Raw genomic sequence first — 26125 nt, forward strand, 5'->3', positions numbered from 1 at the left:
AGGACAAGCATGGAATATTTTAGAAATACTTCTTTCTATGAACCTGGCACGAAAAAAAACACAGCTTGTTTTAACAGTCAAAGCTGCAAGTTACTGGAAGTCATGGTCAATGGTCAATCATTAGTCTTAACAAATATTGGTGAAACTGGAAGGAATTTCACAGTTCTCAACATTTTACTTCATGTCCAAATGTTTCTAGCTTGCTTTTTTTTTTTTTAATTTTAAAATGATCATTAATCTACTGAAATACAGTAATTGGGTGGCTTTTTTTTGTGTGTGTGTATGGCATATTGTGTCCTATAAAAAATAGAGTTTGACTAAAGAATTATGCAAAATGCTTTAATAATTTAAATACATGTTCAACCATACGGAAACATACAATTTGTTTTATGTTCCTGTGGGAAACTTACAGTTGTTATGAACTTAATGATTTTTAAAACCGCCCATTCATCATTTAATACAACAAACTGCTGAAGTAATAAGAACACACATTCTGTTACAATTTGCCAGACTTGAGATGCTTAGAGAAGAACTGGGGACACAAAACTCAAATATTGATCAAACACTGGGTTTTAGTCCAGCTCTCTCCGACAATACCATCATGTCATTCTTACACAAGAAAATGTCATTATAACATTACATAGAATGGAAGACATAACGTAATAGTTTGGTTCATCAGTATTTTTTTTTCCATGTAAAGCTTTATAAAAGAGATAAAGCTGAAGAAAATAACAGACATGTAAATGTTACAGTGAAGTATGCTGTTCTTATTTAAATAAATTTCCTTGAGCAATAATATCTTTTTAAAAGGTGAAAATTAAACACTAATATTTGTTTCACTGTATAAAAGTGACAGTAGTAATTATAAAGAACCTGATGGTCTTATGTCTATTTCTTTCTATTCTTAAGTTTTCAAAGGAAAAATATTAAAATTTGCAATATTACCAAAAAGATGCAAACCTCTCAAATATATTACTCTGAAGTAAATTAACAATTAATTTATAGGAACCTACCATAGGAACTATTAAGTGGACAGTAGTAATGATTTTCTATATAAAATCTATCAAAAAATTGTTGGAGAAAATATATGAAGCGTAGCTGATAGCTGATGAGATCTGCAATATGGCCAGAGAGAAATAAGTTGCAGATCATCAAAGTTAGCTCTTGTCCAGAAATATCCACGAGTTCATCAATTTCATTTTTCACTGGATAACAGCAGGAAGTTTCCATAATGCAACCATCACAGCAAACTCATTCCATGCTGTACTTTAAGCTTTACCTGTAGTTGTAACTTGCCACAGTTTCAATTTTTTGGTGCTCTGAACTGTCTTGCTGTCTGGAAGGCTACATAAATATAAAAATCTTCAGCAGAAAGACAACTTTCTCTTAAGGTCTTAGCAGAGGACTGATAGGAGGAAAAAAAAAAAAAAAGAAAGAAAGAAAAGGTTTAGCTGGACTGGTAAAGCACTACTGCAGGACAATAACAATCTATACATAAACCAGCCAACTAGGTCTCTGTTAGAAGCTGAGAAATCATGGGTCTATGCCCTCCAGATGCACACATGCATACATTTGTGGAGCTCACAGGACCCTTTATAGGTTTAAAGCTGCTCGTAGGCGCATTTGCAAGGTCAGGCCCTGAATCAGCAGCCATGCCCTGATCTTTTACCTATGGAGCCCAACTGCACTTTCAACTATCTTGAATAGCAGAAGCCAAGGGATAGACCCTGACCAATCTCAGGCATTTTTTAAGCCAGGGCTGAATTAACAGACTTCGTTCAGCAGCCACGGGAGGAAAAATGCACCTCTAGAAGTTGCTTCAGCCTTGCCTAGATCAAGGGTGATGCTGTTCCTAGCCCAGACATCTCAGCTAGGTCCCCAGAATTAGATGTGATGTCAGCTGCAGGTTTACTAGTATATGAGTGCTCCTAGCGGAGCCCATATAGGATTCGCATGATTAGAGATCATCAGTGTATGTGTCTTGCTGTACTGGGCCTGCATCCAGCACCAGGACCAACCAGAACTGTTTCTGGCTCTTCATCTAAATTAGGAAAGGATCTGCTTCCTGCAAAAACAGCTATTCATCTAAATTAGGAAAGGGTTCTACTTCCCAAGGAAAACGTTGGCAGCTTTCTAATTCTGTCCCTCCCCACCAGCTAAACACTGAAACGATTCCCTCTTCAAATTTGTCAATGTCCACTCAGTTCAAATTCTTAATGGAAACCAAGCTTGTTTTATTTTTCCTCAGCCATGTACTTATAAAGCACTTTTTTATTTATTTAGCTGAAACTCTTGGGTCAGGAATAGAGCCGATAAATTTTCACTATCCTATTCTGGACAGTGGAGGACGAAAATTTTCCATATCAGTCGGAGAGCCCCAGTAGGTTACTTAGCAGGTGCCTAACTTTGCTCCAGTACTTGCAGTGGTCCCAAAATGGAGCAGAGTGACTCTGACTGCAAACCACTGGCTCCTGGCAAAAGCTTTGCCTCCATGGACCCCAGTCTGTGCAATGCTGAGCACACCCGACCTCTCCCGTGGGAGGTCGCAGTACCACTGCCGGACAAGCAGTGGTGTGGTCGAGGGTGAATACGAGTACACCTGATTTCTATTCATTCCCAGTATGGGTAATACAGTATTGCCTTGCTTCTCACCAGTCTACCTGGAACAGCAAGCTGGTGGCTTTACCCATCTTTCAGTTTATGCCTGTGCCACTGAAAGGTGGGCTGTGGTTTCGCTTTTAGAAGAGTTACGTGGCAATTGTAATTATAACTGGATAATTGCCAGACTGCCTGATAGCAGCACAAGGAATACTGCAACTTTTTCAGCTAACACATGCCAAACACACAACATTAATTAAATCATACTGTACCTCCAGCTGTTTGCATCTTGATGCGTTTATTTCCTTCTAATCTTAATTAGAAAACAGAAAGTAAAGATGGTTAAAACATTCTAACGTATCACTAATTTAAAGCACCATTCAACAAAGCATGCATCAAAGTTACTACTGTTCCAAATACATATACTGTTATCATGGTTAATAGTGTTATTGTTCTTCACTTTTTGCACTGCAACAAGCTTTAGGAGCTCCAGTCAGAGACTGAACTCAGTTGTGTATATATGTGACAGCAGTATTTTGTTGTGTTAAATCTAAAAAATATTACATAATCTCATAAATATACATTTATGTCTTGTCTGTTAAGTATCTACAAACCTAATGTTCATTCCCACTGTTCAAAAATATAAAATGGGGGAAAAAAACCAATCTGCACTGGGTTTCATACAAGAACAAAAATACATCTGAAAGCAAGCACTTACTAACTCTGCGTATTGGAATTTGCCACAATGCAAGTAAACACCTTCAAAACTATAAATAGTGCTAAGGCCCTGCGAGTGCATATATCATAGCCTCTAAATTGTAAGAGGGTTTTGTTTTCTTTGAATTCACAGAGCATTCAGAGCACGGAGAAGCTGTTCAGAAGATAATGTACCACATTGTGAGTGTCTGCTCTATGATCCTTCTGCAAAAGTAGGTGTGTTAAAATTTCACTAAATGGGAACAATCACTTTAACGACTATAAATAGCTCCACTGCCTTAAGAGGCTACAAGGCTATTCAGTCTGTCTGAAATGATCATTGATTTTTTAAAAGGATAAATACATCTTAATAGATCGAATTAGACTGAGAATGCAGGAGAAATGCAACAGGCGACCTTCAAATACCTTTAGGTGCAGCTTTTGTCTGACTGGAAACCATGGCAGTCGCATCCGATGGCAGACCAACATAAACACCGCCATAGTTCCTGATTTAAAGAAACAATTAGAGAGATATCAGAGCTTAATTTAAACACTTCTCCATGTAATATCGAGAGCACATAGCAGCTTTACAAGGACCATGGACGCTCTGAAAGGAGGCACCTCCACAGGCACTGTCAGAGGAGCCCTCCTTTCCCATGGCTACTGGGAAGGTGCACTTTAAATGCAGCGCCCTTTGCTAAGGTGGAGCCTTTGCCAGGGAAGAGAAAAGCTTGACAATGGCTGTTTTTCTTGAGAGGGATCCAAAGCTGTGAAATGAACTAATTGTTTTTCACTCAAGTTCCTAATATTTTTCATAAATCCCAACTTTCTTCTCACAGTAAACCCCACCTGCACAGCTTCTTCTACACACCCAACATCCATTGGATGACAGAGCCAATCTGATAGTCATGTACAACACAGACTGTTTCAGCACTTCACTTAAGGTAATGCACCAATTAAACAGCACTCATACCTCTCTTAGTTAATAAAAAGGACCATCTCCCTTCTTAGGGTCACACTTGGAGAGAACTGTTACTAGGAGGGAGCATGAGGGTGTCAGGTACTTTCATAGCCCAATCCTCTCCCATTCACTGCCTGAAAGAGTGTATTTTCTGGCTCCAAAACCTCTGTGGAAGGCAGGGACTGATGCAACGAGGTGGAAAACTGGGTCCTTGCCTGGAGCTCCTTGCAGAGACTCACTTCAGGTTGCTCTGATGGGTTAGGTGCTACATGAATCACGCCTCCTCCAGGCCTCGAGGCTCCAAGTGATTTCTGATGCGTTTGACAATAGAATCACAGCTCCTGCTGATTTCCAGCCCAATAGAGACTTCCCACATATGACAGCGCAAACCAGTAGAGTCGGTATGAAGGCAGAGGTCACCGGCATCGTGGCCCTTCTCTAGCAGATCACCTACAGCTGCAAGATAATGTGCTCTTCTCTCAGTGAAAATCCTTCCCCCAGCTCAATTCCGGGGGCAGAAGGAAATCCATACTGGGCTCTGCATGAGATTTCCTCCTCTCTCTCTCTCTCTCTCTCTTTTTTTTTTTTTTTTTTTTTCTAATTTCTCCATTTCCAGGGGAGGGATTAAGAGGAGGAAAGAAAGGATGCACATCTGGTGGCAGAACTCAGTGCAACCTACTCCAAATAAAGCCGGTCCTGCCCAGTACCTACCTCCTTTTGTCATCATCTGATATGGATTCTTCTGCTCTGTAACATCAAAAAAACAAAGCGCATTAGCAAACAGCTTCTTTCAGATATTCCATTGCTATCTGGTTAGATTCAGGGGCAGGGGAAGAAGGGGAGTATGACTGATCCCAGATTAATTCAGGTCATCCACAATTCATTAAAATGTTTACATAGACACAAAAAGAGAGAATGACAATTTAGCAATCTAATGTGAAGAAAGAATAGGACTGACAATAGATGCAGCTTACTTTATGGCCTCTGCCAGGGATGCCTGAAAGTAGGTTTGGGAGTTGAAGCTGGCAAATTAACCCCCTTCCTGAGTCCCCACACTGCATAAAAGGCTCCACACATAACAGGAACAAGTCTAGGCTGCCATTCCTCCATGAGAGGGCTGGAAGGGACTGTGCGTCCATGCTGGCATGGGAACAAGCTTGGAAAGATGGATTTTTGTAACAGTTATGCTAAAACATATTACAGAACCTCTCTGTAAAATGACGTACTGCAATTACTCAAGTCAGATTTGTTTGCAAACCAAGTAAGTCTGTCATTAATTCTTTATAAACGAGCAATAACATTTCTTTTACTTTATGGTAAAATCACAGTACAGTCTGTAGATCAATAGGGAGTCACTGGAAGTTTGACTCTCCCCCCAAAGCACTGTCCAGTGCAGCTGAACTAGGCCAGGCGATAAAGAAATTAGCACCAAGTATGAAGACAAATGGAGTAAGGAAAAGATAAAAATTGTATTCTTACTCTCTGAGGAAATAATGCTTGTGCCACAGCCCCAGCATCTGTGCCCCAGCATTAGTCCTCACCCAAGCCACTCACCCACCTTTTATTAAATATTTGAACCTCGAGCTCTGCTTGCTTGCATGCCTGGGTGTGGACTGGGACAGCAGCTGCACCTTGGCTTAGTCTGCAGCTAACAACTTAGCAATAAAAATAGAGGCAAGATAACCTGAGTGCTGAGAAACCCACAACAGTGCAGGGGGACCTGCCATAATGGTCCAGGAAGGATCCTGCACCACAGCTGCTCAGGAAGTCGTGACATAGGGCCACAGCAGTGCCTGGAGAAGCATGCAAGCCATGCGGGGAGTGCCATGGTCCGAGGAGGCCTCTGCTGTGGAAATGCTCATGCACAGGCTAGATTCACCCAGATATGCCCCACAAAGAACAAATTATCTGGAATATGGGGGCAATGCAAAGACAGTCTCCATCATGAGCCCATCTGTGAATTTCTGATCTGCTCCCCAGGCAATAAATCAGAGCTGGCCGTTATCCAGTGTTAGGGCTAAAACCATATTGTAGCCTTGAAAGGCATTTCTTAACTACGATATTGGACAATAATGTATAACATTTCTCATTATAATTTACTTATTCTAAAAGGTAAATGTGTCTTCTGTATGCTGTGACTGATCCTTGAAGTCAAGGTGGTCCAAAGAATAGAGAGCTCATAGCAGGATACAGCCTTAAAGGCAGGGAGGTGCCCCTTAGACCTCCGTCAGCACTCCTCTATGAGGGTAGCAAATGCCATAAAAATGTTGCTACTAGTTGGAAATAATCTCCTCACCATTCTCTCCTTTCTAAGCAGCATCTTTTCTGCACCACCACAATGACTAGGGATACACAGGTCTTTTTAATGCTAAAGGTGTGGGGTAAATCTAAGCATGCTGCAGTTTTGCTAACTGCTATTCATGCAGTGCATACCAGTGTCAGGGGTGAACTAGCTAGTCTACTGTCTTCCTATGTCTCAGCACTCAAAGACAGAGCGAGTGCTAAGCTCCTTTCTCTCCAGCCTACCTGCTGTTCCTCTAGAGGAGCTAGAGCCATCTCAGAAGTCACCTCCCTCTCTCCTCTGACTCCGTACAGCCACGTTGCAGCCCTTGTGCACGCAGCCGTAAAAGTGCACGGACTCCTCTCCTTGAGGACTATGAAACAGCTCTGTCCTAGTGTAGTCCAATTCCAGCCAAAGAAAGTGGAAAGCTGGCATATATCAATGGGTAGAACTGAGCCATGTATTTTTAGAAAAAAAATGACAACACTTTAAGAAAGGGACTTTGGGTTCCAAAAGATCACAAACAATCCTTTCTGTTGAACCAACTGAATGTGTCACAGGATTGATTTTCTCATACAACTAGAAACAGTTTCTATAATTCAGATTACCCATTATCCAGAGAAAAGAATCCTTTAGAAGTGCTGGCAACTTCACGTGTACATCAAAGCCTCTAAAATCAAGTTGTAAGAGTAATAATTGATAATGTCCAAACAGAAGTTAACATCAATGCTTAGAAAAAAAGCTTCTACTAGGCAACAAGGCTATTTTCTTCCATGCCAGAAATGTTTTGTAATGGGGCCTCACTGGGCCACTACTGTCATTCTCTCACCAAAACAAATTATCCAGGTCTATGATTAAGCAGACTAACTTTTTAAACATTTTGATTTCCTCCTTTCCTTTTAATAGCCACAAATCAAAGTCTAATTTTGCAATACCTTTTCCCTTAAATGCACAACAGCAAATATAGTCTGAGATTGAACAGGCCACAGCTCTCAGGCTGTTGCAGTCCTAGTAGGAAAAAAGCGATGAATGGGAAGAAGAAAACCATGGAAGTGTGAAAGGGGAAAGAAAGAAAAATTCTGGTGATGACACTTAAGGAAGACACTGTTTTCCACTGCTTTCCGGAGACTCATTAGCAACGTAGGAGGGAGTGCTGCTCCAAATTACACATTATGCATATTTATACATCTCTTGCCTTCACACACTGTAGCTTAAGGCACCATTTTAAATGGTGCCCGTTAATTTCCAGGTGCCAGCTGAGGCATTGAGACAGATTCTTACTCTGGGCTCCGGCTGCAGGACCAGGGTGGCTACAGGGCTGTGATGATAACGTCCAAACACTCGACCTTGCGGAAATGTGAACAGAAAGAAGCTCCTTTGGTTTCGGCAGTACTGTGATGGCTGCACTGCCCATACTGAGGAGAAACCGGGATAGGGGAGTGCAGGACAACCTCTCTCACTGCCTCTAATGTGCCTTGAGCTCCTTTTTATGCTAGGGAGGGGGTAAGAAGCTAGCATCAAAAATATTTCACACTGCATCAGAAGAGATCCTATCTACAGCGTTTTCCAGGAAGAGCAAGCTACTATAAGCTTTTTTCGTGCCAGAAACAGACAGCAAAAGGAACTTAACAGGCTAGACAAAACAGTCCAACATATTTTGTACTGATCTGCCACTGGTCGCTACATCTTCCCTCACATGTTGACCTCTACTGCAAGAGAACTGAGATGATTGTATTTGTGTCCTGTAGCTGGTAGGTGGATTTAACAGCCACTCCACATAACAGCCTTCTCTTTTCAACTAGAAAAAAAAATGTGTCTTTGCTAAGCATTTGTCTTCCCCAAGAGGCTTCCTGTCATCCTGGTAAGTTTTGAAAAATATATTTGGTCTTTTAATTGCAGGTTTTACATCCAACAGTTCTGCGTCCATCTGATGACATAAAGCAGCTGCCATTTTTCAGACAGTATTTTGAACATAAGATGACAGGCATCCACATTAATTCATTTCATCCACATTTTTCTTATCTCAGCTTTTATGATTTTATTCATGGTGAGCTCTGGCATTATAGGGACTCTTTCTAGCGGCACGCAGTAGTCTCATCTGAAGTGATTCACTAAACTTTGCACACATGGCAAATTTCACCTCCGTAGTTCCACATCATGGATTTCTTCCTGATATTTTGAAACAGCCTTGAATTCCTGTGTCCTTTCCATGCTCCTATTATTAATCTTCCTCCAAACTAAGCCATGTTCTGAACATAACAGGCACTGCATTATTTTCTAGTATATATTTACTCCTCCAATATCTAAGCATTTTCAGTCAGCGGTGACATACTTCTAACTATTAGCGGGGCAGGTGAGTTGATTGAAGCTGGCCAACAGGTTCACCATCTATCTGAGGGTTAGAGTACACAGAGAGGGGTCTTGCTGCCAGATCATACAGCCTTCTTGCTGTCACACAGCACTAAATCTCAGAGTACTTTGCATGGGAAGTTAGCCTAAATCATTAGCCTGATTTTGCTGGTGGAGAAAGTCAATCCTGGAGGACAAAGCAGCTTTCCTACAGTCACCCAGCAGAGCTAAGAGCAGGATCAAACTCTCAGTAGCCCCACCCAGCCGCTCATTCCAGGAGACTACGGCACCTTAGCAAGGAGTCACGGTCAGGAATCAAGAAATCCCTTGAATTAGAATGACTGGGTTTTGTATTGAAAAGTACAATTTAAGTGAGCATACACCTAAGTGCTTTTCTGGACTCGAGGCAATACGACTAAAATTTATTAGCAAAAAATAGTTAGTTTTAAGAGAACTTTTTAAATCCTTAGCTGATAGAAGCAAAAAGTAAAGTAAAATAAAAGCTTGCATGGATTTATAATTTTAGTTAACATAAATCTTCTTTGTTCGCTTCCATAAAACTAAAATAGTTTTTTTTCCTGGTATTTCACTTCCTTTTTAAAAATCTGTTGTTCAATATTAGGATGATGGATCTAGGACTCTTCTAGTCCTCGCTGCAGTAACTCCTTAACAGGTGTGAGCTTCCTTTGTCTGCCCGGAAGACCCAGTCATGCTGTCGCTCACCCGCGTTGTTCAGCTGGCTCCACTGGACTCACTTGAATGAGTAACGGTTCCAGCATTGGCCGTTTTCAGTTGCTGAAGCCTGCACTAGTAATTAGTTTTCTCTAAATTAACCTGATATTTTAATAAAACCTCATTTTAGAATATTCTAGGAATTCTTTATGGGGAAAGCATTGTAAAAATTCATATGTGCTCTTTTGCAGATTTCAGAGTAATGAATACTGACTCTAACCAGTAATAATAAAAATAAAAGTAACATGCACCCTAATTATTTTCTGAAGCCTGAAAGATAATCTATCACTAATAAACGGGATTTTCCCATTTTAAGTCCTAAAGCCATGGTCATACCAATGTTAAAACACACATAAATGCAATCCTACATATATGCATACCTTTAAGCACAGGCACACATCTACTGAATTCATACTGTAACAGCATTTGCAATTTTGACATTTAAAACTACCAAAGAGCAAAGAGAGAGATGTACTTCTGAGTTAAAATACAGTCATTTAAATTGTGTAAATGCCTCAACAACATAAAAAGGCCCTAACAGAAATTTAAAATGATATTTTTCTGTATATGAGAGTGTTGAGGACATGAATGCTGCAGCCTACGTCAAAAAGAGGTTCTCCATAAACTTGCCTTCCATAATTCATCTATTGTCAAATCTCTGACATTGAAGATCCAGAAAACAGATTACACAGGAAACACAGATCTCAAGAGTATCTGGGACAACAGTATTCATCTGCCAAAGCGAGACCTCTTTTCAGTTCTCGGCCATACTTTATAACGGCAAGGACAAACCTGTTGCTAAGCTTTTCTTTCCACTTGTTTATCTGACTTGACAGCCAGCACTTACTTCTACACCAGGCTTCTTCTGTCTAATTAGAGTAGTTACTTGAAATGAAGTAAATAAAACTGAAGAATGTTCCTACTGCATAGCACGAAAATCTTTCCCAGGTCCCTCAGTCTCAAACCCTACTGGCAAATACCAAATATATGAAAAAGAAGGCAAAAAATAGACCTCAGAAGAACTTCTTGAATGTTTCCTTCAATAGGAAAAGAACTGTATGGCTAAATGAAACTTTTTCTGCACATTTCCACACCAGCAAATGAAAAAAAGGCTGAGAAAGGCTAATCTTTTGCTGCTTTTCTGAAAAGCAGGAGTTTGCAAGAGGCAACAGGACAACAAAGGTTCAGGCCTTCCACTCTTAGAGAAAAATAGGATGGACAGGGCTGCCCTCTGCTACTAACCATCAAAGATAAGGGAGAAAAGGAGGAGCAGATAAACACTGTCTTCAGTGTGGAGAAGGTAAGGTTCATAACAACCATCACATCCTCTCCCTTCATTGGCAAAAGAGATTATCTGCAGCTAAGAACAGAGAAGGTGGGAGCTTTCTAAAGGAAGTCTGGATGGGTTACCAGGTCTCTTTCAAACAGGAGAAACTTGCCTGAGTGGTTCCCTATATGCCTCACAGGACTCAGTGGAAATTTGTGGTTGCTTCACACAAAGACATGCCCTTTGGAAAAAGGTGTACGGGGCAGGGAGGGGCAGTCTGAAGAAACATGGCCATCTCTGGAAGACACAGCTCTCAACAGAAGCATATTTTTCTCTCTGCTAGAGAAACAAAAAGGGAAGATACCTGTACAAAAGTAAACAAGACAAAGTTGTTTTGGGGAGATGGAAGCTATCGCTAGAAGACATTAAACTTCTAGTGGGGCTGATTATATACTGGGAGCCAGCTGAATTATGTACGTAAACTATGTATGACAAAATCTAGCACAAGGCTAATAAGACTGCAGATAAATCCAGGGTTACATATCTGAGCAGATATATAGTAAGTACTTACGCATCTTTAGTAGTCCCTGTGGCACCTAGAATGAAAAAAAAAGGGCATGCTTACAAGGTAATGGCATAATCTTCTTTAAACCAACTGATACTGTAGAGTAAGCATTTTTCTGCCTTTCTCTCCCTCCAAATGACTTCCTTACACATATTGTAAGAACATACAGATATAGCAACAGGCATTTTCTATTGTCAGAGAACAGACTTCTCATGATTGTCTCATTTATCCTTAATGATTGTCTATATTATCCCTTAAGTCTATCACACTTGCATCAGGGCCAGACTCTCAGTGGGTGAAAACAGCTGGCTGCTCACGCTGCTGCAGTGGAGCAGTGCCCAGCTGCACTCTCTCAGGACAAGAGCAACACAAGATAAAATTCATCTCTCTGCATTTCTTATGCCTCACTTTGCTGTCTTCTGGTGGTTTTGTCTGCAGCAAAGTCACTGCAACTAACCAAGCAGTTATTCCTGAATGTCTGTTTATGTTGTTAACGTGCTGTTTGACTCAGTGACAGATGTGGCGCTATGTGTGTAAAATGCTGCTCCATCCTTCCTGCCAGAGAAAAAAAGTTCTATAAAACAACTAGACAGATATAATATAAACATTGGGACACAATCCATCCAAAGCCCCAGACATCTAAATAAATCAACCGCCCCCTTAATTCATCTTGCTATTTAACAAAACACCCTAAAGACAAAAGCTATAACCTGGCTGCCTGATCTCAGAGATTGATTTTTTTGTGACTCAGCTGCTTCTTACTGGGAGAGGAACAGTCACTGAAGTACAAACTCTTTCCTGTTTCTCCCAAGTTATTAATGCCATGTTGCTATTGCTGGTATGTCATTCAGCTGAGTAACCAGCAAATTACCCCTTCTATTAATTACACAGGCTAGGGTGGACATTAGAAAACCTTTCTTTCTTCTTCCTCTTCCTCTCAGTGCTTACATGGAAAAGACTGGCTGAGCTCAAACTGAAAAAACTACAGTTGCCAATCCAAAAGATTTTATGGATTTGGAGGGGTGGGGGTTCATCTCAGGCATGGCTCTTCATTCCTCAGAAAACTTTTTTTTTCTTTTGCTGCTGAAAAATAGCTATAAACAGCAAACATCTTTATCGCATTCTGGTGTGTGAGACTATGCCTTCAGTGCCCTGATTTTAAACCCACAGAGGAAGCAGCAGTGCTGCAAGGCCTTCCAGCACTGTCTATCTGAATAGACTACTTGAATGGTAGGAAATGGTAGGTATGCCTCTCTTTACAGCCTACTCCTGAGCATAATTTCACTTTCAATTCCCATTACTCGACTATCCCTCCTTCCCCCAGCAGCAACGTAGACTGGACTTGTACAAGACAGCACACATTTATTTTGATAATACTGCTTCCAGAGTCAGCAAGATCTCAGTATGGCTATATGCATCAGCAGAAACTCTTCATTAAATTGGAGGGACTTCTTCTAAGTATGATAAGCTCAGGTCCTCACTTAAAAATTTGTTCTGAGGCTTTTTGGCTCTATAGCCATTTCTACGTGATACCACATATGACCCACCCACCCCTATCTTAAATGTGTCCAGCTTTTTGCATTGTGGTGTTGCATGAAAGCTTGATCACAGCTGACTTGATGAGATGTCCTCTGCTACACAGGCTAGTTTATTCAGAGTTAGCTCAGCTATGTATCTTCTAGATGCCACCCTGCACATCTAGACAAACCCTAGGTGTTAGCAACACCTCAGGCAACACACACTTTGGAAGGCCTAGCTCCATCGCTGTAGCTAGCAGGATTGGTTTTTTTAGAAGTCTCCTCTAAAGAGGCAAGAAAAAGGCATGTCTTTCCTCAGAAGAGCTGCATAGCAAAATCACAAACTCTTGCTAAGACTTGTCATAGAATTCTAGAAATCTGACGCTTACTGGAAAACTCTGGGAAGGGGGAAAAAACTCACTATTCTTGTGCTTTGCCTGTTCTTGCATCAGAACCACAACTTTCTCATTTTCATGCATCAGCCTAAGTTCACGGCAAACACAATCAATTCCTGCAGAAAGGTTCATAGTCCTTTGTGATTCCTTTGGCAAGCCTGACCTGAGTCTGAGTCGGGGTCTCAGAGCTTTGGGTCTTGATTTGAAAGACTAACGCCTGCCTTGCAGGAAGCCTAACAAAGAGTGAAAAGAGTGTGACCTGCAAACTGAAACCTTAGCTGGGGGTGAAGAACTGTGTGTCTACAGCACTTCTACATTTCTCAATGCATCTACTCAAATTCCAGTCACTAGCCAAGCATGCTTTGATGCCATATCCATGTTTGGTACAGAGACCCGTGCATCACCTCTCACAGAGAGCAGCATGGAAGCCAGCTCCAGACTTCTTCAGGACTGCACTCACTCTAACAAGTCCAGCTGGCAGGCAGACTTCACAGTACACACACGTGAGCATGCCGGGACTGGAGCTGTCTCACAGACCCATCAGCTTGGACTTCGTACAGAGCTACATGGCTATGAGCCTGTGTTTGAGCAAGGAGAGGCACCACTTGCACTCGGACACCTTGTGGGGTTTGTTTCTTTCGACATTAAGGGAGCGTACCACAGCCGAAACTCAGTGCAGCTTTCTGAAATACACCTCATACAAAAACAGTAAGAGAGCTATGATAAAAACAAATTTACTTTGTAAGATACAAGTTTTACTGGTGAACTATTACTTTCATAAACACAAAAAGTCAGGTTCCTCTCACTTCCACTGATGAAGTTCTATTGATTTCATGGGTGTTATTTTCTCATTTTACTAACAAAAATGGAACAAGACTTTGGTTCAAATTCACTTGAGTACCATTAAAGTATCTGAATATAGACCTGACAGTATTTCCAGTTCATAAAAAAAAAAAAGTTTCTTGCTGGAAGAGGTCTGAGCTTAAGCATGAAAATCAGTTCAGTTAGCTGGCCCAGCCCCTATCTTTATGTAAAAGCTCATACAGCTTTCTTTGTTATGGAATCTGAACCCTCCGTATGCACAGATTTTATTTCAGAAGGGACCCAAATTACATCCCAGTTTGTACAGACATGTTTGTTTTTTAAGACCAGTTCATTCACTCTCACTCCTATTACTTCACTGGCATGTTTCTCTAGCTCTTCTGTGTTTGGCACGCAACGCTTTATTTCGTAACTACTCAAGTTCGTCCTGTCAGAAGTTCAGCCAAAGAATCTTGTTTACTACTGATTCACAAACAGTGCATAGCTATTGCATAGCAGTAAGATTTAATGCTGTGGTAGCCATGATGTTTTAAAAATACGACTTGGTAAAAGGTCCACGTACTTGAAAGCTTGTCCATTTCTTCAGCTATATCAGTTTGGTCTAAAAAAAGGTAGCACTTGCCCTACAAACCTTGAAAGGCTCGCACTGGTTGCTACCCCCAAAGCCTGTTTTGCAATGTGGTTGACGGGTATGCTCAAAGAGGGCAGGCAGCAGCAGCCAGGAGAGACCTGCATCATCTCCCTTACTCAGCAGGGAAGACTGAGGAAGCCTGAGGAATCACTGTTACGGGGAATGCATTTCTTGCCCTGCAGATCTGTGAAAGATGGAGCCGAACCCTGTGCAGACTCACTAGCTTTGCACCCCTCCTTCCTCCAGCAATTTCCAAAACCTGCCTTGCAGCAGCAGGCTGGCGTAGCCAGGGATCCGCATCCCCAAAGATTAGGAAGTATTGAGCTTTCCTGAATGATCTCACTGCTTACACAGCTACACAGTAGGACCATAGCTGCATTTGGGCACTTCACAGCTGCAGGAGCAGGAGGAGGAAGAGTACAGCATGGGAATAAAGGAGGCGCACTCAGACTTTCACAGCTCTGAACACAAATGATTACAAAAGAAAAACAGTCTTTGTCTAGACTGGAGCTGCCATCCCCTCAAAGGGCATCACATTTACACAGTCACAAACGAAGAAGGACAAAAAGATACCCCAAAGCATCTTCCATTCAGCGGGATGGGTCTCGCACTTTCAAAACAGCAGCAACCTGTTACTGGCATCCCTGCAGGATTTCAGTAATTGCAGGACAAATGCAAAAGATGGTTGGAAGAAATTGATAGCCACAGAGAATATTCCTCTGTGCTGAGAAACACATCATGAGCCAAGGGGGAAGACAAACTTTTCAGAAAAACATAAAAAGGGTGAGAGACAACCAAACACTTACATGAATGCATGGATACAAAATATGCAAGTATCTGACCTTTAGAGCAGATTATGAAGCATTTTTCCATTAATTATTAATGAACATCTTCCTATAATATTTTCTTGCAAATACTTCAAATTGTAACAAAAAGCAAATCAAAAACTGAAAGTTACCCATACACATATGCAACAGTTAAGATTACAATTGAATTTTCTATTATACGCTGTCTTCTGATTTGCTCAAAAAGAAAGGAATATGGAACCAAATCCTAATGTTAATGGATTTATTATAGATTTACCTCAGTGTAACTGAGAATAGAATTTACTCGGTTTACTACAAATTGATTACTTCAACTCATCAAGTGGCAGTTTGGTACACAAACATGACCTGATCAAACATTAATTTTAAAAATTAGTTGGATTTTAAACAGTATATCAGAATGGTTTCCTGGGCCTTCCACCAAACTTGAAGTTGATAAATCTATTTCAGCTTGGTGGAAAAGTTCTCCTTCATTGAAATTTGGCTGTATTTTAAGCTTTCCACAGACTAACAGGTTCTCTCTATATTTAAATGAAGGCTAGACTGCCAGCCTCCACTGACTACCATAATTTAAGGTGCTGTCATTCCTACCACAATTGATATAGAAAAGAGGAGGCAGTTAGAAAGAAAATTGTTAGTGAAGACAACACCAGAATGAAGGGAAATCCCTTAACTCAGGAAAAAGTAAATTAATGTTTAAGGGCATATTAAAGGACAAAAAAAGAGCTATTTTTGAGCTTCTAAGACATCAGGAAATAACATCCTAGAAGCATCAGGATATGCAAAGCAAGATAACAAAGCATCAGGAAAATAACAATTTGTTAATAAAAAAAACTTTCTATGGCTAATGGGAAATTTTAAAAAATAAATATTATCCATAGGGGATTCAAGCTAGGGGATTCAAGAAGGATGCATATACATCAATTTATTTGGATAACAACAGTTGCCATTTCTCAGCTGATGAGCCTTTAGGCCTCAAATCCTTTTGCCAATCTCTGATGCATTGGAAGGGAAAGGTTAACTGTATGTTATAGTTATATTCTGGAGTCCTGCACTCCAGACAGAAATATTATTCTAGATCACGTCTATTAGTTCAGATCCTGCAGACTTCAGCACTGAGAGCTCTTCTGAGGTCATTCTAGCTGTGCAACAGAAGGTAATAGCATTAGCTGAACTATCATTACATATATGTCTGCTTAGGAAAAATTTAGTTAAGTTACAACGGAAATTTTGCCAGAGTAAGAGAATGGGGACTAGCATAACATGTCTAATCTATTCTGTGAAATGTGCTACAATATTGTCCTTAGTCATATAATATGACAGAGCACGTTACAGGTTAATTGCAAGTTATGTACCTTGGGCTTTGACACTACTGACTGTAGAATAGTCATAACTCTAGCATTAGAGACATAGTCATACTGTGCAAGCCGCAAAATTACTTTGTATTTCCACTGTATTCATGTCTTTCGGTAAAATGTTGAGAATTACTCTCTCCCTTTAAGCTCAAGAATTCTAGTTAAAAATGGCACATCTTCTCCTTCCCTTGAATAATTTATTTTTTATTAGACCCATTTTATAAGGAATGCCTGCTTTTCAGGACCTGAAAGGAAAATACAATAAAGGAGAAAATTAGATGGCAGGGGCCTGACTATCTTCTTATTTTTATCACCAATTTCTGGTTACTATAACACCATAGATTCCATATTCCTGACTTACTGCTGGTGAAAGAACAGAACTGGACCTTTCAGAGAGCTACACTTTCTTCGGAAAAGGTATATTAATGTAACAGCAATAATTACATTATACTTACTATGTATTTGACATGGCATTTTGTTTTTAACCTGTGCTAAGCCATTGGAGATCTGTGGACTATTTCTGAGGAGTGTGCAACAGGCTGCAATGAAAGGCAAGCTCATATATGTTATGAATAACACTACCGATAAGTTAAATTACTAAAGGGGCTGTACTTTCCAGTGGAAACAATAGCTGCCTTAAAAGCAACTGTGGACTCGTTTATTTAAACAAATAAACTTTTAGTTCAAAATAATTCACTAAATAATACCTTTGTCAGAGTTGGTCTATTCAGCATTTACCCATCTGTGTCCTGGAACAAGTTCTATGGGGTGGCCAGACCCACATCTACAGATTTGCTATCACAAAGTGACTCAGGATCAACTCAAAACAAAAATTTTCCTCCAAGCCACCTGAGCCTGCTCGGACACTTGCTCTGGTGCTCGCACCTTGCGAACATAAAACCGGGAGGTGAACAAATGTCACCCCAGCAGTGGGAAGCAACAGTGGTTATACAGTGAGACAACTTGGAGCCACCGCGATCTAGGAATCAGCTAACGGAAGAGAATTAATGTGTGCAAACATGAGAGCAGTAAGAAGCGCTTTGGAAGTTTGAGCGGATTCAAACAATGCATCCTTCATGCATGAGAGGCCTCTGATATGATACCCAAAACCTAATTTATAATCATTTAGCAGAAATCAAGTAAGCAATAATGGCAGAAAAGCCTCCCCCTGCCCTATGAGCGCAAAGTGCAGGGTCTAGGGAGAAAACCAGCAATCCAACACACAAATACACATACATACAACTTGGAGAAACAATATAATTCATGCTCATAAAGATATGCCCAAGTCTGCAAATCAGGGCTAGCACCACCCAAGACAACAGGCTGAAGCTCTGGGTAAGATAAATGGAAGTGGTAAGAGATATAGACCCAACAATTCTCACTGGCCCTTCCTCTATTTTGCTGTAGATTCTCGAGTGCTTAGGAATATAACAAGGGTATTTGACAGATTTAATGCAGGTACTTATATAGGCGGCATGGTTTGCCAAGGGCAGTTAGGATGAAAACAACTGTAAAAATAAGCGTTTATAAATCGTTTCCATATGCTTATTTTTATAATTATTTCATGTGATGAAATGATGATCTCCTTTTTATCCATTTCCATATATTTTCTTTTGGGGGGAAGGGAACTTCTCGGGCGAGCGGAGCGGCACCAGCGGCGCTCCCGGCCGTGCGGCCAGGTGCGCAGGGCGCCGCTTGCCCCCTCGGCCGCCTCCTTACGCGCCCGCGCAGGGAGCGCGGCCGGGCGCGGCGCCCCGCGCCCTTTCTCCGCCCGCGGCGCCCCGCGCAGCCCCGCGAGCCGCACCCGCGCAGCCCCCCGCGCCGGTGGCGCTGCTACGGCCAGCCCGGCCCCGCTGCGCTGCGCTGCGCTGCGCTCCCCCCGCCGCCGCGCAGCGCCGCGCAGCCGCCCTACCTCGCCCGCCCGCGCCGCCGGCCGTGGAGTTGCCGCAGCCCATGGGCGCCGCCCTGCCCGGCGCTGCGCTGCGCTGCGCGGAGCCGTGCGGAGCCGTGCGGCGGTGGCAGGCAGCCGGCGACGGGCGGAGCCGGGTGGGAGATAAAGCCGCGGGGACCCCTCCTCCTCCTGCGCTTCCTCCTCCTCCTCCTCCGCCCACCCACCGCCCCTGAGCGCCGGCGCCGCGGTGCTCCCTGCGCGCCCCCCGGCAAAGCGCCTTCCCCCTTGCGAAATCGGGGGGAAGGTCAAATAGTCGCAAAAGCGTGCGGGAGCCCCCACGGTCCCCCCACGCGTGACACGAGCCACTGTGCGCGTGCAGCGACGGTGCCCACTGTCTCGCCGACATCAGGGCACATTCGGGACGCCCCTCGCTCGCTGTGGGTGAAGCCCTTGTAACCGCAGGTCAACCTGCAAAACCCCCCTGTGCTATCAGTAACATCCCATCTGCTGTTTTGAGACTGGTTGCTTTAAGTATTTCTCGTCCTACAGAAATGCCATGCTCACATTGAAGACTCGCTAGGTGGATAAGAACTACAGATTTGCTTCTCCTCAACAATACCAACAGCGCAGACAGAAAAATGTGCAAAGTAAGTTTACAACATCTGCAAGCAACCTTTGTTTTAATTTGAAATTTGTATCATCCCCCAAAGAGAATTTGACTTATTTTCTACTAACCTGAACCTTTCTTCCATATAGAGAAGGAAAATATTTCCAAAGCTTCAAGACTTCCCCTTGCTCAGCCCTTTCAAATGTCTGGAGAGCTGGAACACAGTGGGTACAACTGGATCACTTAGGGGTGTCATCTAACTACTAGTATGAACATCATCTATGCATATTATTGATACCTCTTTACTACAAAAGGACCAAATATCAAATGCCTTTGCCTGATCTTTCACTTTATTCAAAGAGAAGGAAAAGACAGCACAGTTCTCTTGAGTGCTTCCATAAAGCACATGGTGAAAATAAACAGCTCCATAAGCAGCAGAATAGATGATGTCTGGTCTCCTATGGATGCATGTCTTGGGGAAGCACACCTGTGTGGATCATCCAATGTCTAACAAGCGGGAGCACACTGTGGAGCCAGGTGGACATTTGTAGGATCTTCCTCTGCTCACTGGCCACCTATTTTCATGACATCTGTAGAAACTCAGGATCTTCAAGGTCTTGACAAATTGCCTGAGCCTAACCAACTGGTTCAAAATTTAATACGGCAGGGCTAACAGGCACACGCACATGGACACACAATTTCACGATGAACAACTCACACACACACACAGCAGGAGAGCAGAGATTTGGCTTTAGAAAGACCCTCACAAAGGTTCACAGCCATACCTTCTGGATGGACAGATTTTCTGAAAATTATATAAAAAAGAATAAATTCTCAGACTGAGCCTTCAAGTGCCAAGCAACAGCCTAAAATGAATTTTTATGTCAGAGTTAAGGAAGAAAGGGTGTATCAGCTTTTAATGGATGCACAAGTAGAAAAGATCCCATACAGTTTTCCAATACAAAAATAAACCAAAAAAACCCAGCAGCCCACACTGACCATAGACTTGCCATACTGGGCAATAATCTATGAATATGGTTTTAACATATGGTTTACCAGGTGGAAACAGTTGTGGTGAACACTGAAGCCAAGCCATCCCATCTCCTCTCACATTCAGACAGGTGGTTGGGAGCAGAAAATCCCCTGGAGATGCCTTCGCACTGAGCTATTACCCTGGCCACAAGCAGAAGATACGGGTCCCGTTGAGAAACCTACAGGAGTATTAGGGATACCAGAGAGACTCTGCATCTACCTTCTATCTCTGCTCTCAGTCATCTTCCAAGTTTAGTGTATCATACGTAAGCTGAATGACCTATGTGCATAAGTTAAGGAGTGCATTGAGTTGAGTAAGGCAAGAAACTGGAGCGTGCCAGTGCTTACTCCTCCAGAGCTGGAGCTATTGGGATCCCAGAGGTCTCAAGGCAAAGGGAATGTGATGCTGTATATGTTGTCTTGGATTGTAATAAGTCAGACCCTCTTGAACTTTTTAAAACAAGGGGTCCAAGGCAAACTTTCTCTCTTGGAAGCTGTATTTAGGTGTCTATTTCAAATGATATTATACACTTCAGTTTCAAATTTACCTATGTTCTACACAAATTGAGCATTTTGCTTTGTTAGTGAAAATCACTGGTAGCAAAATGCAGTCTCATAAACAAGTCTATTACAAGAATGCTTTATATTAAAGGAATGAACTCTTCAGAATGGTACATTCCCTGCGTCAATAAACTCTTGGTGTCTGCCATCATCCTTTTTACCCCATCTCCTCTGACGAAGATAGAGGGAGTGTGGATATGAACTTCTTTAAGTATTTCAAATGATGTAGTGAGAAAGCACTTTGTTATTCTTTCCTTAAATCAACCCAAAATTTACATAGTTATGAAAACAGTCCAGTTAAAAGGAATAACAAATCTGAAAAATTAGTAATTTTCCCTTTTTGGAAATTTTTGTGAGTTTGAGTGTTTGAAATCCAAACAGTCTGCTTCTGGTTGTCAAGCTGGTGTGCAGGTCTGTGGAGAAGGATTTTTAATGCCCCTAAGGAGGGTTTTTTTGTGTGTGCATTAAGAAATAGCCCTTACTTGTATAAGAATATACATTTTCCTAAATTCCATTATTGTATTTCCTATTCCTTTATTTGAATCATCCAGATCAAAAATCTTATTCTCCCATGACTTTTTTAACATAATATGTGCTTCCAAAGATTTGTACCTCAGCTTATGTGAGTATACAAAAAATGTGGTGCTAATTACCATCTTCTGGATATTTTCCTTTAAAGAATGTGTTTTAGATATGGGTCTACTCAAAACCACAAGTGTCCTGAAAAAATCTGATCTCTTCACATCTTATATAAGTTAATATCTTGGGATGAATTTCCTCCAAAGTAAATTTACAACTGGAGTTCAATTTAGAGAAAACTCTCCTACTTTAAGAGGTGCTCTACAAATCAGCTATCAAGCTTAGACAACACAGCCACCTTGTTCATGGTGGCATCTCAGTTCTATTATTTTGAAGTTCAAATTCTAGGTTACTATGTATTATGTTCCTTCCTGAACAGTTTTACAGTGTTGCTATGGCACCCTTATTGTACAGGGTTAGTAGTTTTCATTGATTTGTGAAACTATCATGAGCATCTGGTGTTGCACAGATGATGGTTGTGATCATTGGGCCGCTGAAGGTCAGCCAGTTACTCCCCAGTTCCCCAGGGAACCTGCAAGGACGGTTCTGCTTGGCATACTCATGAGCCCAAGTCCAAGACTTCGACAGACAAAAGCACTCCTGGTTCAGCTGGAGGTTGTCTGCTTCTATATGTCAGTGAACAAAGTCAACTGCATCAAGATGTTCAATTATTATCATTGATACTAAAAAAAAAAGGGGGGGACCAAGACCTTATGAATAAAAGGTAGCATGATTCTGTAGCCCATTGAAGGTGCCCATTACTTGGCAGTGGAAAATGGTTCTGAATTTTGTGTGCAGAGATCTTTAGATTTTTGTGAAGTTTCAGAAATCCCACTCTATTCTTAAAGCCATTCTCAAGCCACAAAGTGTTAATGAATTTTGTTTCCAGGAGCAGAAACCAAATGACAATTACAACAAAACCCATAGGCTATCAAAAAGAGAGGACACGATACCCTCTGTTTCTGCAATATTTCTTAGCAATATTACTTGACGATCATACCAGTTTGACCTCAACTGTGCAAGGTGCCATCTGGCCATTAAATGAATTTCCATCTTTGCTGGCAGTCAGAAGGAGAAGAAATAGCTGATGGATGAGATAACAGGGAAGCCAAAGTATGAAACAATGGGATGGGGTTAAATTAAAAAAAAAAAAAAAAAAAAAAAGATGAACCTAATGAACAAGAACATAAAAACAGCCATATCCGGTTAAAGCAAAGATCCGCTTTGCTCAGGTTCTGACTGACGGCTCTGACAGCAGCTGAGAGAACAGAGGAAGCTTATATGGTATGTCCCCCCGCCCCCAAGTCTCCCTCCCAGGCTACAACATTTGCAGTTCAGGCTCTTCCTGACGCAGACGAGGTTCCTGTATATTTAGCAACCGTAACAGATTTCTCTTCTGCAAACCCATGCAAGCTGTTAGCACCCACAACACCCTGCATTGCACTTCTCAGCCACCTGTTATTTGAAGAAGCTCCTTTTGTTTGCTTTGAACCTGGCTCCTGCCAGCTCCAGCTGTTGAGTGTTTGTTCTTTGTATTAGAATAAACACTGGCAAATCGATGCCCCACTCCATGCTACTCATGGTTTTGCTCTTCCTATTAAATAAACAGCAGAGAATCAATCCACCGCTCCATGCCATTCAAAATTTGTCATATCCCCTATACTAATCTTCAGCAGCAGCAGTGATGGTAACTTCTCATTTCCTGGCAGCTGTATCAGTAGGTAGTTAAAATGGTTTAAAAAAGAATATCTGTGAAAGGATTTTTAAAAACTACTTTAGAGATCAAACTGTGCTAGTAATCCCAGGCTTATAGAAGAGGCAGCACAGAGTCAGTCAGCACATCCCTCCCTGCGCTCCTTGTCAGCAATGAGAAAAAGTGGGTAAAGAGCTGCCTTAAGGCTCACCCTCACATCCTCTTCCTGCCTGCCGGGAATCCCCCGCTGGCTTTTTTCTCCCTAAGGCGAGAAGATTTTCTTTCCTCTATCTGATCTTGCTCTCATGGAAGTCACAGGTAAAATTCTCATTGCTGGGCCAAATCAGACATGGACTTACACCAGCTGAAATCAATGAAAATGCATCTTTCCATAAAACACCTGGCAGAAAGGAACAGGAAACTCAGTGATCAGCCATGGAGAAGCAAGAGCACATTACTAAGTGGACGGCCACTAAGTGTGGAAGAGATGTGAATTCTGTTAGCTCATATGCCAGCTTTACCAAAAAAATAAAAAAAGAGTCACCCCCCGCTCCAAAATCTCTGACACAATAGATGAAATAAACATTGCTTAATTTTGTATTAATTCTTTCTGAATGTGATTATTGTGCATAGTCATGAAAATCCCCTTTGTTTTTAAATGCTAACAGTTCAGGGCATATGATTCTTAGCTGTTTCACGAGTTAGAAAGGGAGTTCAGGCATGCACTGGGTGAAGTTCATGGGGAAAAACAAGTCACAGTTCAATGCTAGTATGTTCACATCAGTGTCTTTATCCGTTCCAAAAAATGTTTAGATTTTCATATGCGCAGACCTGCACAAAACTCTTGAGAAATTTGCCTCCAGGGCTTGGTTATTACTTACTCCCCGCAAGATTTTTACTTTAGAGCCATAGGGATGATTCAGTTTGGGACCGTATACTCAAGCTCTCTCCAAGCTCTTAGGAGGTCTGGCTGAGTAAGGATTGCTGTATCAGCAACAAAGGGGACTTAAAAGGTATATTTTATCAGTCTCCTTAAAAACCTGCAAACATATTAGTGGCAGTGAAATCCATTTCCAACATTTGCAGTACATTCAGGCTTGAATTACCAGCTTTCAAAAATGGTTACCTTTGAGACATTGGAGTCCTCCCTGGGAAAGGCAGAAGAAAATAAGAAAACATCCCTGTGGATCTTTAGCAGAATCCAAATTATGGTCTCTCACCTCTTATTTCTTCAGAATCAGAGTTAGGTAATAACCCTGCTTTTTCCCTTTCCAGATACAAATAGGGGACTCCAGTGAGTTTTACTTCATAAAACTCTAAATTCACAGCTTTTTTAATTGCCCTCCCTTCCCATTGAAAAGGATGCCTGGTACATTGGCTGCCACAATTGAAGGTAAGTGCCCCTGAAAAAAACAAATGGACAAATGCTTACATTGTGTATTCAGAAACAGTTTGGAATCCTTTCTGCGCCTAAAAGGTTGATACATATGATATATTGGATCCTTCTATTAAAGATCTTATAAAAATACAGGAGATATATAAGATCGTTTCTTACTTCTGCGGTCACTCAAACTTCACTTTACTATCACTGATAACAGTCTCCCAAAGGTCTATTCTAGAGGAGAAAAGCATCTTACTCCATGCTTTTAATATGATATGATATGCAGGCAGAGTAATCTCTCTTTCCCCTGTCTCTCATTATGTAAATTCATTTGCAAGATGCAGCCAAATCAGCTTTTACAAACAAAGAAGTGATCACGAAAATGAAAAGACAAAAAACCCACCCATGGAAAAATGCTAGAGAAAGGATCTTTATTCTGACATGTCATTAAGATGCCCATTCGGCAATGCATCCCTTCTAAATGACAAACTAAAGCATGAGTTTCACTTTAGGCATACGCTTTAATCCCACTGATTTGTACTAAACACACACTTTCACCATTTGATAGACTGGAGCCTAAACTGGTAATCAAATAGTGTAAGACAACTTTATCTAGATCATTGCAGAAAAACTTTGCCTGCTTCAGAAATGTATAGCAGAAAAGGCCTGCTTCTCAGAAGTTGGTCCCCTGGACAAAGTACCAGTCTATCTATGTGAAATCCCATGCTTTCTTTTCAAGAGAGGCTTCTGTACACAAGGCTCTTATTTCCTCACTATCCCGGGCAGACAGTAACCCTGCTTTATTTTCTTTTTGTTTTCATGCACTTTTTCAGATCTAAGTAAGTTCTTCCTCTGAAGCACTGCTGTTGATACAGATTTCCTTTATAGTTTCCACACATAGTAATTGGTTTTTCCTTATATTGGTGATGCATCCAAATATCACAGGGGCTGCCCCTTTTTCATATGCAGTAGAAATAGGAGCTACATCCTCATGGTGTAAAATGTCATAGTTAAACTGTCTTCATCGAATCTGTGCCTTTATCCATCTCTGATCATTTAACATCTTATCTTTTGAAGACATAGGTAGGCTAAAATTCGCCAGTATAAAGTGGCCATATATAATTCATGCTGGACAGGATTTTCATAACTTGTATGAGCCATTTTATTGCTCACCTGGAATTCTGCTTCAGCAAATACTAGCCAGGTTAAAAAAAAACAGAGAGAGAGAGAACCATATGTCTGTCAAAACAGCATGTTTTTATCCAAATATGCATTTAGTACTAGAGGATTCTAATCGTTTTGATTCACTGAATCCACTGTCATATTAGGCATATGGTAAACAAGTTCTTCATACAATTAGCAACATGGAAGCAGTGTGTGTTAGCTTG

General features: G+C 41.4%; 1 protein-coding gene across 1 annotated transcript; it reads right to left on the reverse strand.

The window, feature by feature from the left end:
- Positions 1-325: 325 nt before the first annotated feature.
- Positions 326-19022, reverse strand: C1H12orf75 (chromosome 1 C12orf75 homolog). The gene is made up of 6 exons (XM_064513503.1): positions 18906-19022; positions 11456-11480; positions 4967-5002; positions 3721-3800; positions 2871-2906; positions 326-1405 (listed from the first exon to the last, which is right to left on the reverse strand). The coding sequence occupies exons 1-6, from the start codon at positions 18946-18948 to the stop codon at positions 1395-1397; spliced, it is 231 nt and encodes a 76-aa protein (XP_064369573.1). The 5' UTR covers positions 18949-19022; the 3' UTR covers positions 326-1394.
- Positions 19023-26125: the final 7103 nt, after the last annotated feature.

The sequence above is a fragment of the Dromaius novaehollandiae genome, chromosome 1 (assembly GCF_036370855.1).
Source record: "Dromaius novaehollandiae isolate bDroNov1 chromosome 1, bDroNov1.hap1, whole genome shotgun sequence".
In the NCBI taxonomy this organism is placed as follows: Eukaryota; Metazoa; Chordata; class Aves; order Casuariiformes; family Dromaiidae; genus Dromaius; species Dromaius novaehollandiae.